Here is a 15,382-nt window from a genome sequence, read left to right on the forward strand (position 1 = left end):
GTATGGTCAGCCATATGTATCAAAATGGCTACTATTGGGGTGCCTAATATCAAAATTATGAAAAAATGTATTCACAATTAGTTTTATGCGTTTCATATGTGAAAAAAATGGATCAATTGCAGTTATTTAAGAAAAATTCAAATTTTGATAAAAAGGCTCAGCACAGGGCAAAAATAGGCCTCAGCAGCGAAAGGGTTAATAACATTTCATCAATTATAGCATTAATTACAATCAGCGTGCATTAAAAAATATTCAGCTCGGGCGCTTACTGACAGAGGCTTTCTCTAACACACTTCACAGAGGTTCCCATGCAGAGAAAATAGGCCGCCCTAAAATTTCCTCAATCGACGATTTTTTTAGCTTTCACATGTTTGCTCAACCAATGTTTGCTATGTTTGCAATGTTTGCTACGTGTTCATTGATCACAAGTGCGTCAACTGTATCACATTTACATGTACACGTATGACCAAACATTTCACAGGTTAAAACCCACTCACAGAGAAAGGACTGCTAATTTTGCTTATTTTGTGAATTGTATAAACACGGCTCATAAGTCAAGCCTATCGACTTAGGAAGATTTAAAGGAACACAAGTTAAAGATGATAATGTGTGTTTGAAATTGAATTTCTTTCAGCTGTCTTAACAGTAGCTCGGCAAAATTTTGCAAAGGGCCTTTTATTTTGGTGCAAAGCCATTGCAATAGAAGGCCCCTGCTTAAAACACAAATGTACTTTGTTAGGCAGCCCATTGATATTTTAGAACCAAAAAAGATTTGCAAATAATGTTATTATGAAAGAAAAATCATTACCATTACTGGGTAAGGGTTATTCCTACTTACTACACAGGCCCCGGATATGTAATAGTTTGCTTAAAAAAAATCATAAAAGCAGCTTTTTCAACTGGGTTTGGGTCTAGTTAGGATGTTGTTTAGGGTTGTGACGAGCCAATAAAACATTTGTTATTTCTGAGAATTAAAATTAATGATTTTCACAATAAAAGTCTTGATTTTTAGTGATCTTTACCGAAACTGTTTCGAGCGACTTTAAGATATACCCCGTCGTGTAACCAACAACTGCATGATGATTCATCATGAATATAAATGCACCTGGTGATGGGGTTTCCCTTATGACTCAGACTCTCCACATGCTTGGCATGAACCTGGATGCTGCACAATTTCATTTATTACGTAGGCTACGTAGGCTGTGTGAAGTTTGAAGACAATCTATTTTTGTAAATTGAACAATTTCCAAGATTCATTGCCCCTTTCCCAAATTCACTGTCCTTCTATATAATTCACTGCTTTCCACGGCCGTGAATAATTTTTTTCAATTCACTGCTCTTCTCTGCTTTCATAGCTTGTGACGAACACTGGAATCATAGGGTGTTGTCATATCGCAGAATCATGGATTCGCGGAATTTTTCAACAAGAGATCCACGGATCTTAATATCTCGGGCGCAGAATGTTATCTTTGTAATTTATAGGCGCCATCTGATTGATGCATCTGTAAGGTTTTCCTTGAACACTCCATGGATGCGTAAAATCTGCTGATTTCGGTGAACAACATCATCGAAATCAAACAGCAATCATCGTGGCAATACACGAGGTTTGGGCATATTCGATTGTGCGCGCATAATCTTCCGTGAAGTAGCGTATCGATTGAATCTTCGGTTATCTGCATAATGAAATAGATATGGGGAGACAAAATCGATACTACGGCTATCAAATTAAAAATAAACATATAAGACTCTCCCATGACTGGGAAATGAAAAACTAGAACCGAGCAGATTAATAGATATAGATGAGATTAAAAGACCGGTTTGTCTGCGTCAATCGAATATGCCCTTACATTGATTGACAGCGGGAGCTCAACCAACCGCAGGGAGCAGTTATTTAACTTCAATGTAACGTTGTACATCGGCCTTCTAGCCGTTTTATGAAACAAAATGCTCCTTGAAATTTCTTTAAAAATCGCCACAAATTCGTCGATTTCTCTTAAATGAACGCTTTTAGCCATTCATGGTCGGAAGATTTTCATCCCTGTACAACTGACATCGCCAATCGTTATACATACAACAACTCAAAGTGCTTTATCGTTCCCCGTACGAACACCGAACAGTACAAACACTCGTTCTTTGTCAAAACAACACTTGATTGGAATAAACTGCCGGAAAATATCGTCTGCTCTAGTACAACTGAGCAGTTTGACACCCAGATCAGCAAATATTAACCTAACTTGCTTTCTCCCCTACCTGTCGTATTAATGCCGACATCGGATACTGCAACGTATTACTACAGATTAGAATACATGTATGCACGCTTGCTGATAGTGTTTTCACCTCCGCCGAATAAGAATCCTGGTTTGGATGATGAAAAAACTTTAAAATGCAAGCTTTTTTTATCACAGTGTGCAGAGTTTGGAACTTTCCAAGAATCATTTGTTTGGACATATGTATATTGCCCTATCGACAGTTCCCTCTTCCATCAAAAAGTGATTCTATCTCACTGAAGGAATTTTTTTTAATTTTTATTTCCTCGGTAATGATATCTGAATAGGTCTACCTCATAAATCAAGCCAATTAAAACTAGGGGTCCAGGGACACCATGCCCACTTGGGAAGTGGTTTCAAATGCTTAACAATCTAACAATTTCAATATTCAATACCCCATCCAATGACCTTGAAACTTCTACTATTCAACACCCCCCGGTGACCATATGCAAAGCCCAATGACCTTGAAACTCATCATAATCATAGAACATGTCATGAGCTACAACTTTGCAATTGATCATGGTAACAAAATGGATCGCCGGATGACGGACGAAAAGTGAACGCAATTGCCCGCTGGGACTAAAGTCCCAAGTGGACTCAAATTGGCCTTACCATAATGGCATGCAGTTGAATCATTTGCAGTTTCTGGAAAACTTTAACTAGGCCACACGCGAGGTGCGCTTTTCATATACATGTATGTTGCTAGCAGTAGTGAATAGATCAATACACTACAAAGCAGCGAGTCTCTGTGACGTGCATGTGTGAATCATGAATATACGTAACAGCACAAGTGTTCTTCCGAAACTAACAAATAAATAACTAAATTGATAAATAACTAAATTGATAAATAAGCAACCTATTCCATTGAATTTCAATAGGATTAGAGATTTCATTACTGCATTGAATGTTTTGAAAGAGAAACTTAGCCTCTTGCGCATGCTAGTTCATATCTAAGCAAGAAAGTGTCACAAGCTATAGCAAAAATACACTTCGCTTACCGTATTTTCCGGTGTATAAGTCGAGTTTTTGAGACCAAAAATCATGTCCAATAAACGTAGGTAAGCGACAATTCTGACAATTTCAAAATTTCATTCCCCTAAGTGGACATATAGAACTAGGGGTCCAGGGACACCATACACACTTGGAAAGTGGTTTCAAATGCTCAACAATCTAACAATTTCAATATTCAATGCCCCCAGGCAACCATATACAAAAACCAATGACCTTGAAACTAACCACATTCATAGAACATGTCAGCAGCTACAATTTTGCAATTGGTTGTGATAATAATATATACCTCGGTACTAATATAATATGGAAATACTAAGTTATTCTACTATTCAAACCCCTGGTGACCATATGCAAAACCCAATGACCATGAAACTCACCACAATCATAGAACATGTCGTGAGCTTCAATTTAGCAATTTATTATGGTAACAAAATATGCCTAGGTACCAATATAATAAGGAAATACTAAGTTATTCTACTATATAACGCCCCATGGTGACCATATAGAATAACTTATGACCTTGAACTCACCACAATCATAGACCATATCATGAGCTACAACTTTGCAATTGATTGTAGTAACAAAATATGCATAGGTAAGAATAAAATATCAAAATACTAAGTTATTGTATGATTCAACGCCCCCTGGGGCCATATACAACAAGAACATTAATTTTAATAAATTATTTGACGCCTGTAATGTAAAATGTAAAATTTCTGGGATAAGCTTATGTGGAATTGCAAATTTGAAATTGAAGTTTTAAGAAATTTGGGGAATTATGAGGTTTGGCGATTGGGTAGATGATACAGGTCTTCGACTGGTCTAATTAAAAAAAAAAATTGTCAACTTGCGACCGACTTCGATTCACTTTTGCCTCTAAGCTGGTCTGCAACTTCATTGCCTCCATGGTTGAAGAAAGAGCTCTTCTGATGTCTGCTTCATCATGACTTCGAGCATATCGTGTAGCCAGCCGGCCCAGTCCCCGGGGCCCAGTTTGGTTGTCACTCGATATCCTAATCTTGAGTCTGGGTTGAAGTAGACATTGTCATTTAACCCTTTCAGTGCTGGGTATTTTTCCCCTAAAGTGCTGAGCATAAATTGGGCTATTTTGGGTCTTTTTAAATATGCCCTAATAAAATACTTAAGAATAGCCTAATCCAAAAACTGTTGGTGTATCCTACTAGGGGACATGAAGGGCTAAGTTGCAATGGCGAAAAAAGCTGCGGTTGCTATGACAACGAGATGTCACATGACCTGGCGGCCATCTTGAATTAAAAAATTGGACCATTTCTGTTCAGAAAACTAACCCTAGCTACTCAAATCTTCAGAATATGAGTCTTTTGAGGATGGATGTATATGCTGCCACATAAATTCTATAGTTTCATCAATTTTCAAAAGATTTCAACATAATTTGAAGTTTTTATGATGATTTTAGTAAAACTTGGCGCTTTTCCAGGAATTTCAAAAATCTAGATTTTCTCTCTCTCTCTCTCTCTCTCTCTCTCTATATATATATATATATATATATATATATATATATATATATATATATATATATATATATATATATATATATATATACACCCCTGGTGGTAGTCTGTAACACTACAACAAAAAATAATTGACGCAATAAAACCTTGATTTTCGCTTATGAAACAGTATAATTGTATAACATAAACAAGAAGCCTGTCGGCTTATATAGCTCCGGTGTCTTTGTTGTGGCTTGGAGCATAGACTATCACATCAGTATCTATTTAAAACTAGATGTTCAGGGACATTATAGCCACTTGACAAGATAAATCTATAAATAGAACTAATTTGCAAAACATCCTCTATACTTATGTAGGCATCATCCCATAGATCATTCATAAAAAGTTTAATTCCAATTTGATAAAAACTGAAGAAGGTGTAGCGATTTAAGTGAAAATCTAAAAAAATTATCCCTAATTTGCAAAATTTATGCATAATCTAGAATATGGCTCTATACTGGTTTAGACAATCCCCTATAATCCGCTGAAAATTGGAGGAGTAGCGATTGAAAGGAAAATCTAAAAAAGGCCTAATTTGCATAATTTATGCAAAATCAAAAATATGGCTCTTTACTTTTGTAGGCACTCCCCAATAGATCATTCATATGAAGTTTGGTTGAAATCTACTGAAAACTGGAGTAGAAGTAGCAATTTAAGTGAAAATCTAAAAATAGCCCTAATTTGCATAATTTATGCAAAATCAAAAGTATGGCTCTATACTTTTGTAGGCACTCCCCCATACATCATTCGTACCAAGTTTGGTTGATATCTACTGAAAACTGAAGTAGAAGTAGCGATTTAAGTGAAAATCTAAAAATAGCCCTAATTTGCATAATTTATGCAAAATCAAAAATATGGCTCTGTACTTTTGTAGGCACTCCCCCATAGATCATTCATACCAAGTTTGATAGAAATCCGCTGAAAATCGATGGAGGAGTAGCGATTTTAGTGAAAATCTAAAAATAGCCCTAATTTGCATAATTTATGCAAAATCAAAATATGGCTCTGTACTTTTGTAGGCACTCCCCCATAGATCATTCATACCAAGTTTGATTGAAATCCGCTGAAAATCGATGGAGGAGTAGCGATTTTAGTGAAAATCTAAAAATAGCCCTAATTTGCATAATTTATGCAAAATCAAAATTATGGCTCTGTACTTTTGTAGGCACTCCCCCATAGATCATTCATACCAAGTTTCATCAAGATCCCATCAGAACTGTAGGACTAGTAGGGATATAAAGAAAAAGTTGACGCCGGACACCGAACACCGGACGGCGGACGGACGGACGACGACGACGAACCCCCTAACCCATCAGCTCCGCTGACCTTCGGTTACAGCGGAGCTAAAAAAAGTGAAGTTATCAAACACAACAAAAACAAATTCAAACTCTTTAGAACAAATAAGTGTACTCATGTATAACAAATAACTGCGCATAAACTCATTTAGAACCAATAAATGCATATAAAGTCATGTAAAATTGTGATATCTAGTTTTTCTTTTAGTTGGTTGGTAGCCGGTTCATTCAGACGTTTCCGTAATAAAGTTTTGAGTGGTACAATCTAAAACAGTCGTTATCAATATGCAAGCCAGGTTTATCGGGACAATCTGCGCAGATCCAGACAGTTTTTATCTCTCTTCCAATAGGAGAACGAAGACCTTGGGCCCAACAAACTCGGCAAGCTTTCGTGGGTCGACGATCAGCCTTTGCATCCGTATAGGCTGCTTCTGTGTAGGGAAATGGCGCCCTGTGAGACGAGTGACAACATTGATGATATACAATTCCTTGTTCAATCTTGGTGTGAATGTCAATAGAGTCCCAACAGTATCATGCATGAATGAGAGGAACGTCATGTTTCCATTGATATTTTTGTTCATCACTTTGTTTGCATTCAGGCAAACTTGCAGCAGAAGTCTTACGAAAATCTTCTTATACCACTTATACGCTTTTCGGATTGCTGGCATTGTATGTAACTGTTGATCTACAGTGTCCACGCCTCCCATGTGCTTATTGTATTGATTGATACAGCGTGGTTTGATAATGTTATTGCCATCTCTATCTTTTTTTCCAGTCTCTACCATATCAGCAGTATGTTTAGTCGTTAGCATGAAAACCTGTTTTGGCTTCCCATCGGCCTTATCCTGAGATGCGCGGTATTTGACAGCTAGAAATCTATCATCCGACTGGGCACAGGCCATCTCACCTTTTTCTAATTCAGTGCCCCTCAAACATGCGGCGTAATTAGCACGATTTGCCTTGACTGTACCACACAGGTAAGTCCCGTTATCCAGCAGATATTGCGCTAAATCAGGTGAAGTATAGAAATTATCTGTGTAAAGCGTACGTCCCTCATTCAAATAAGATTGCATTAGATTGATTACAATTCTTTCGGTTTGTTTCATTTCAGGTTTTGGGTCCGCGTGATCTCGGAATAGATTCTCCGCAGTATAAATCATGAAATCTTATGTGATTCCGTCTGCTGTACAAAGTTCATAAAACTATATCCCGAAGCGAGAGCGTTTCGTTCGAATAAACTGCTTGAATATCAGGCGCCCTTTATACAGCAATAAAGATTCATCAATACTAATATTCTCACCAGGAGAATAAACACGAGCACATGACTGCCTGACCTTACGCACGAAATTTCGAATTTTGTATAAACGATCACGATTTTCCTGCTGCACATTGAAGTCTGGGTGTTCGTTATCAGCGAAATGCAAGAATTTCAAGAGCAATTGAAAACGATCTCTTGTCATCGCTTGGCCGAATAACGGTGTCATGAATAATTCATCTGTTGACCAATACATGGGTATCTCAGGCTTATGAACGATTCCCATCAGGAGTACAAGTCCTATGAAGGTTCGAATTTCATTTGGGTTTGTAGGCGTCCACTGACTGACACGGGAATGATCACTCAGATTTTCCCTGTTACTTTGGATGTACTGTTCAGCGTACCGATTTGTTTCCTGGACAATCAAATCAATAATTGTGTCTGTCATGTATAACGAAAAGTATGTGTATGCATTATTTTTGTCTGCTTCGGGTATACGTATGCGCAACCTTTCTTGTCCAGTGAACTGTATATCCATGGGGGTGTAATCAGGTGACTGCGTTACAGCCCACTGGCGAGGTGGGGGAATGTTAGGCCGTGCAGCGCGTGCACCAGGACCGCGTCCACGCCCTCTACGTCCACGTGCACCGCCTCCACGACCACCGCGTCCCCGCCCGCGAGGACCACGCCCACGTCCACGTTGCGCTTGTAAATCAGGCCTACCTACAATGGGACTGCTGCTCCGTGATCTTGATCGGTCACTGCTACCGTCACTGGCGGCTTCAGGCGCTGGTGTTTCATTCAAAGTTATTCCATCTGAATCTAAAAGAGAACAATGAACTAATTAGCATTGGCCAAAATAACTTGCAGTTCAGGTAGAACGAGGGGTCCAGGGACACCACGCCCACTTGGAAAGTGGTTTGAAATTCTCAACAATCTGACAATTTCAATATTCAACACCCCCTGGTGAACATATCTTGAAATCAAAGACATTGAAACTCACTACAATCGTAGAACATGTCATGAGCTAAAATTTTGAAATTCATTGTGGTAACAAAATATTCGTAGGTACCAAAATAATATGGTAATACTAAGTTATTCCACTATTCAATGCCCCCTGGTGACCGTATACAAAAACAAATGACTTCGGACGGACGACAGACGAAAAGTGAACGCAATTGCCCGCTGGGACTATTGTCCCAAGTGGGCTAAAAAAAACAAATACTGGCAGAGTGTGTGAATCAGGCCTACCATCAAGAGAACTGCTGCTCCGTGATCTCAATCGGTCACTGCTAGCGTCACTGGCGGCCTCAGGCGCTGGTGTTTCATTCAAAGTTATTCCATCTGAATCTAAAAGAGAACAATGAAATAATTAGTGTAATATTGGCCTATATTGATTGTATGACTACCTTTTTGAATAGACCTAGGGCTAAAGCCAATGAATACAGCTGTCAATAAGCAGCCTCAAAATATAGCCTACACTAGAATAGGCAGATATTGGATATTGGAGCGCTTTATTTATAGGCCTAAATGTTTTGATTATCATTATATAAAACGCCGGGCATCCTGGAAATCGCTACAATTAAAGTAGGCCTATGGAATGAGTGAGTGTTCTTATGAATTATAAGTATATTCTGTGATTTCATGTATTTTCACACTGTCAATACATCAGCAGGCATCACGGTATACACTACGGGTATAGCCTACACTACAGTGTGGCGTTGGAACTGCAGCGACGAATACCGCGGCAATAATTTACTGAATTACGTTTTTTTCTTCGAATACCATGTTTTTGACACATACATGTAGTAGTAAATTCACCACAGAACCTGTCAAAATCGACAATTCGCCGCGGCAATCAAAATTTGTTTTCAACGGCAACGTGCCTGTACAGTACATTAGGCCAACTAGTATACTGCTATAGCCAATAGAAAAAAAGCCTCACCTTCTTCCGATAATTCACCGCCACTATTATCTGAATATTCCCAATCGGAGTCAACATGTGAGGGGCCAGCGTCTAATTCATCGTCCCGATCCCCAGACTGGTCGGAATCTTCATCCATAGATATAGAATCCAGTGCTTGATCCAGCGTAAATCTACGCCGCTTCGGACGATGCGCCGCCATTTTGTACAAAAAACAAAACGCTACGATTTACAACTCGATGAAATCAATACTTATAATACTGCAATATTACCCGCATATTACTACAGGCGCGTGTCTATAGTATTCCTACGTATGTAAATTAGTGTTAGAAACTGTCAGAAGGTGGCGCCAGGGTACGGTCACTGAAAATTATCGGTGAATAACGGTACACCGCGTCGCGGTGTACTAGCAAAGTCGATCACCGAATTATACACCGCGTTGCGGTGTAGACGCACTAAAAGGGTTAAATAACTTATTTATGTTATTCTGTATGAATTACCCGTGTGTCTTGTATTTCGTATTTTCTTATCTTAAAATGTGTAACTTAATTGAATTTGGGAATTTTATCCCGGAATTTCAATGGATCAATAAAGAATTGAATTGAATTGTCACCTAATACACATGCCATCAGTGGATGCGGAGCCGTATATGACAGCTATGCTATTATAAATTGCTAATCTCATGAAACCTGCATACCCCTAATATCGAACATATTTTCTAAACCATTTGAATATTGAAATTATATGTTTATGTTTTTATATTGACCGCTTGTAGCCGCCGATGAAATTCACGCCGGCCCTACACAGATCTTAGATAGCTTCGTCATTCCACCAGCATCCCCATGTCAGGGTCTGACTTTTATATCAGACTTCCAAATCGTGTTTACATCCGCCATTTAACCGAATAATCCGATTTACTTATCAATGCTATATATGCCTGCCGCTTCTGATATAATCATACATCCTTTACTATTACAATACGTCTTCTCATGATATTCAATGCAATATAACATTTTGACGTTCAAATAGAGGTCATTATACAAGAGCCCCAAGGGGCACAATGGCCAGCCTGTCAGATTTGCTTTTTATAAATGATGTAATCTGTGGGTTATATTTATCAATATACACTCCCTGCTCAATATCATTTACATAGTAAAATCGTGTGTTAACACAGACAGCAGGAACGAATGTTATATAGAAATACTAAGTTATTGTATTGTTCAACGCCCCCTGGTGGCCATAAAAAAACCAATGAGCTTGAAACTCACCTCGATCATAGAACATGTCATGAGCTACAACTTTCCAATTGATTATAGTAGCAAAATATGCTTAAGTATCAATTATGATGTGGAAAAACTTTTTTTCCACCTACGAATGAGTACTGATGACCCCAAGATGGCTGCCAAGTGCGTCATAATTGCCTGGTCAAAAATACCCTCTTGGATATAAAAGATCCCTTTCCAAAGAATACCCATTACAAATTGCAATGAAACATGGCGCACCATTAGAAAGCTACAGTACTCAGAATTCAGGCCAAAATTGACATTTTTGGGAACAAAAAAGGTCACAGTACGGCCATCTTGAGTCCGATCGACTCAATTTTTCTCATGCCGATGGGCCCTCGGTGGATACAAATATATACGAATGATCAAGGTTATTGATAAAAGTGTCTTCAAAATTTCCCTCGAAAACTTCAAAAATGTGTAAAAAGTGCTGATTTTGGCGAACAACAATGGCTGCCAGTCGGCCATCTTGAATCTGACAAGGCCAGTTTTTGGCCTGAAGATGTGTCTAGGGTAGATACACGTATAAAACAAATATCAAGACATTACCTTGAAGCGTCTTCAAAAATTTGGAACTAACACGAACTATCTAGATGGTTATCTCTCGACCTCAATAGCTTCAAGACCCATCTCAAAACAACTTTGTTCCATGCAGCATACCATTAACTCTCGGAAAGCGAATTGTATTTAACATTTTTTGGCAGAATAAAATTTGATTGAATTTGCAATTCGGGCACATGGCTAATAAGCATATCAAGGTCATACACCCGATTTGGTAAAACCTTTTTTTCGCGAACCTTGCGCAATTGTCAAGGATGAATTTTCTGTAGAGCAAATAAAAATTCCTCCCAAACACCAAATCAACTAAAGATTTCATAGAAATCGATCTTGAAATACGATTTTAAATCTTAAAATAAAACCCGGAAGTAAAACAGTAGACGATACCGCGGATTCACGTGAACACCTGATTTCTGTAAACGAAATGTTGGTTGTGACAAAATTGTTCAGACGGTTTTAGGTGGTAATAAGTACGGAAACGTAACGACCATGGTCGACTTATTCGATGAAATCAGGCCTATGTGATATCCAAATTTTGACTTTTTTATTCTCCAGACCTCCCTGATATAGAAATAAAAAATTTTGGTGGTACGAAAGTGCAATCACAGCGTCGACGGGGACAGAGCCGTGTCAGAGATCGGCGGAGTGAAAATTGAGGTGGACGAACACGAAGAAGTAGGCTATTGCGCTACTTGAATCACGAAAACTCCTGGCGCGGCCCCGACGCTTTTCGTTGATTAAGTAATACAAATATCATGCAATGGGTTTTCACAATCTACCGCTGGTATTTACCGGATTTCAATATCACTCCAAAATTCAAAGAAACCTCAAAATATCGAACCGGAACACTTCCGGTAGATATCCGCGGCTGCCCAACCGGGAAACTTATTTGTTTCAATAGATACGATCCATCATCTTCACCCGTCAAGGGATTCGAACCCACTAAGCTAAAGCCATGCCAGAATCGGGTCGGGCCAATCACAGCGCTTGTAACAAACCACATTAGGCTTCTGTGGAATTTCCCAGTAAATGGGCCAATCAGCGAACACGTAGCGAACGCGGAAGTATTGTCGCGTGTTGATACATGACGTCATGCGCAAAAGCGCCAGTAATGAAATCGCGATAATTCACGTGAACAGCTGCTGATATTTTCAGATAAACCAATCACAGGGAAGACACAACTTCCTGATTGGCTGATAAAAATTGAAATTTTCCCGATTTAACTTTCGTGAAAAATGCAGAAAACATTTTTATGAGACCCTATTTCAAAATTCTGCTCGCTACGATTCCGAGAATGGATTACGCTTAAATACGTGAATTGTTCGAATATGCCCTCACTTGGCAAGCAAAAGAGCCTTTTGTGTGGAAACCATGTCATTTAAATTCGCTCCATTTGTATAGTAATAGGCTCAGCCTACGGCTGGCCTAATAATCATAGGAAGCCATTCTACATCTTTGTCAATAATATTTTGCCAAATAGCTTGTATGTGTACACATAGACCTGTGACGTTTTGCACATCGATTTACGGTTGTCGTTTGTAAAATGACGCTGAATGGTTAACATTGTTTAGGTTTCATAGTGGTAACATTTTATAAGGCGTCAAAAAGGCAATGGCCTTGAAACTCACCAAAATCAAAAAACATGTCATAAGCTACAACTTTGCAATTGATTGTGGTGACAAAATACGCTTAGGTAACTTTTTTCCACCTATGAATGAGTACTTGATGACACCAAGATGGTGGCCAATTGCGTCATAATTGCCTGATCAAAAATACCTGTCTCAGCTAATAAAGATATCTGTTCTGGGCCCTTGGGGGATACAAATATATATGAAAAATCAAGGTAATTGATCAAAGCGTCTTCAAAATTTCTCTCGAAAACTTGAAATGTGTAAAAAGTGCTGATTTTGGCGAACAACAATGGCTGCCTGTCGGCGATCTTGAATCTGACCGGGCCAGTTTTTGGCCTGAAGGTTTGTCAAGGGTAGATACATGAGTAACCTCAATATAACGACATAACATTGTAGCGTCTTCAAAAGTCCCCAAAATAACTGGATTCCGTCTACGGACAAACGGACAGACAGACGACGGACGAAAAGTGAATGTAATAGCCTGCTGGGACCTAAGTCCCAAGTGGGCTGAAAATGAGTAAAAATTAATGATTTCAGCTGACAACACTGGCTAACAGCCGATCAGTTTGGGGGGAAAGAAGTGTCTGAAAAACCAAATATCAACACAATCCATCCCAAAATAACTACATTGTGTCTACGAATGAATGAACAAGTGCCCAAATGGACAGATGGAAAAAAGGTGAATGCAAAAGCCCGTTTGGGCCATGACCAAGTAGGCTAGAAAGTTATCATTTTGTATATTTTTTAAAGTAATTACATACCTGAGAATGGAACATCACGTAGCACTGTAGGGACGAGTCCTGACCACAATGACATTACACCTCCTCGTTCTAACGCCAGATTCACTGCCTTACCAATATCCATGTAGCTTAACTTCTGTGACTGCATTTTTGTTCGAATCAATTCAAGTGGACTGATCACTGCAGCAGCAAACACTGTAAGATGATAAATTGCGTGGTAATCGGTTGATCGAAACTACTCAAGATGTATTTAACCTCTTCACTACAGCAGATAATGTAACGTACCTCACCAGGATTCGAACCCAATGGCATAATTCAATTCAAATAAATTCGATATTAGAGGCTGTTAGAGGTACTAATCCTCCATCTATGAGTAAAAATTGGAACTAAATTGAGGCAGACAAGCATATAGTATGGCTACACGCCAGCAGTGAAATGACTCACCACACCAGCGATTGTAGTAAACACATATATCGGCGACATAAATATACGTCATGCATGGTGAGAGGTCAATATTTGCGACGTAAATATACATCACAAGTGGTAATGAAGAAGTTAAGATCATCCTATACAAAAACCAATGACCTTGAAACCCACCACAATCATAGAACATGTCAGCAGCTAAAATTTTGTAATTGATTGTGATAACAAAATATGCCTCGTTACCAATTTGATATGGAGTTACTAAGTTACTTTACTATTCAACGACCCCTGGTGACCATATGCAAAACCCAATGACCTTGAAACTCACCACAATCATAGAACATATCATGAACTACAACCTTGCAATTGATCAGGGTAACAAAATATGCCTAGGTACCAATCTAATAAGGAAATACTAATAGAACGATAACCACACTCAAACATGGTGAACGGATAATAAGATAAAATCCCACTATTTACAGATTAAAAGAATTTAAAAACCAGAATTTATTTATTCAATCAAAAATATATAAAAGACACGACCTTTCGATCTCACCCTAGAGATCATCGTCTTTTTAAATTCTTTTAATCTGTAAATAGTGGGATTTTATCTTATTAAGGAAATACTAAGTTATTCTACTATTCAACGCCCCCCGGTGACCATATAGAATAACTAATGTCCTTAAAACTCACCACAATCATAAACAATGTCATGAGCTACAACTTTGCAATTGATTGTGGTAACAAAATATGCTTAGGTATCAATATAATGTGGAAAAACTTTTCCCCACCTACGAATGAGTACTGATGATACCAAGATGGCCGGCAATTGCGTCATAATTGGCCGATCAAAAATACCTGGCTCAGGTAAAAAACATCCCTTTCCAAAGAATACCCTTCACAAATTGCAATGAGAAATGGTAAACCAGTAAAAGTACAGGATTCAGAATTTGGGCCAAAATTGACATTTTTGGGCACTAAAAATATCATAGGACGGCCATCTCGAGTCCGATTGACCCAATTTTTCTCATGGTGATGGGCCCTTGGGGTATTCAAATATATACAAAAGATCAAGGTAATTGATTTAAGCTTCTTCAAAATTTCCCCAAAAAAATTCAAAAAGTGTAAAAAGTGCTGATTTTGACAAACAACAATGGCTGCCAATCGGTCATCTTGATTCTGACAGGGCCAGTTTTTGGGCTGAAGATATGTCTAGGGTAGATACACGTATAAACCAAATATCAAGACATTACCTTGAAGCATCTTCAAAACTTCCCAAAATAACTGGATTCCGTCTACGGACGGACGGACGAAAAGTGAACGCAATAGCCCGCTGGGACTAAAGTCCCAAGTGGGCTAAAAATTCAGATCAAAATTCATGTTAATAGCAGTTGTTTTTGTTAGGTGGCAGCACTCTATGGAAATAGTTGTTGATGCCAGCGCAGGAATTTTGCAAGGTGGCAGCA

The 15,382-nt window shown here is 38.6% G+C and overlaps 1 protein-coding gene across 2 annotated transcripts in view; it reads right to left on the reverse strand.

The window, feature by feature from the left end:
- Positions 1-15,382, reverse strand: part of LOC141906743 (mitochondrial glutathione transporter SLC25A40-like) — a 61,181-nt gene that overhangs the window by 25,347 nt on the left and 20,452 nt on the right. For both annotated transcript variants that reach the window (XM_074796055.1, XM_074796054.1), the window contains exon 3: positions 13,515-13,688. In XM_074796055.1, coding sequence (XP_074652156.1) covers positions 13,515-13,688 — 174 coding nt within the window. The remainder of the gene's footprint in view (positions 1-13,514; positions 13,689-15,382) is intronic.

This window comes from Tubulanus polymorphus, chromosome 6 (assembly GCF_964204645.1).
Source record: "Tubulanus polymorphus chromosome 6, tnTubPoly1.2, whole genome shotgun sequence".
Lineage (NCBI taxonomy): Eukaryota > Metazoa > Nemertea > Palaeonemertea > Tubulaniformes > Tubulanidae > Tubulanus > Tubulanus polymorphus.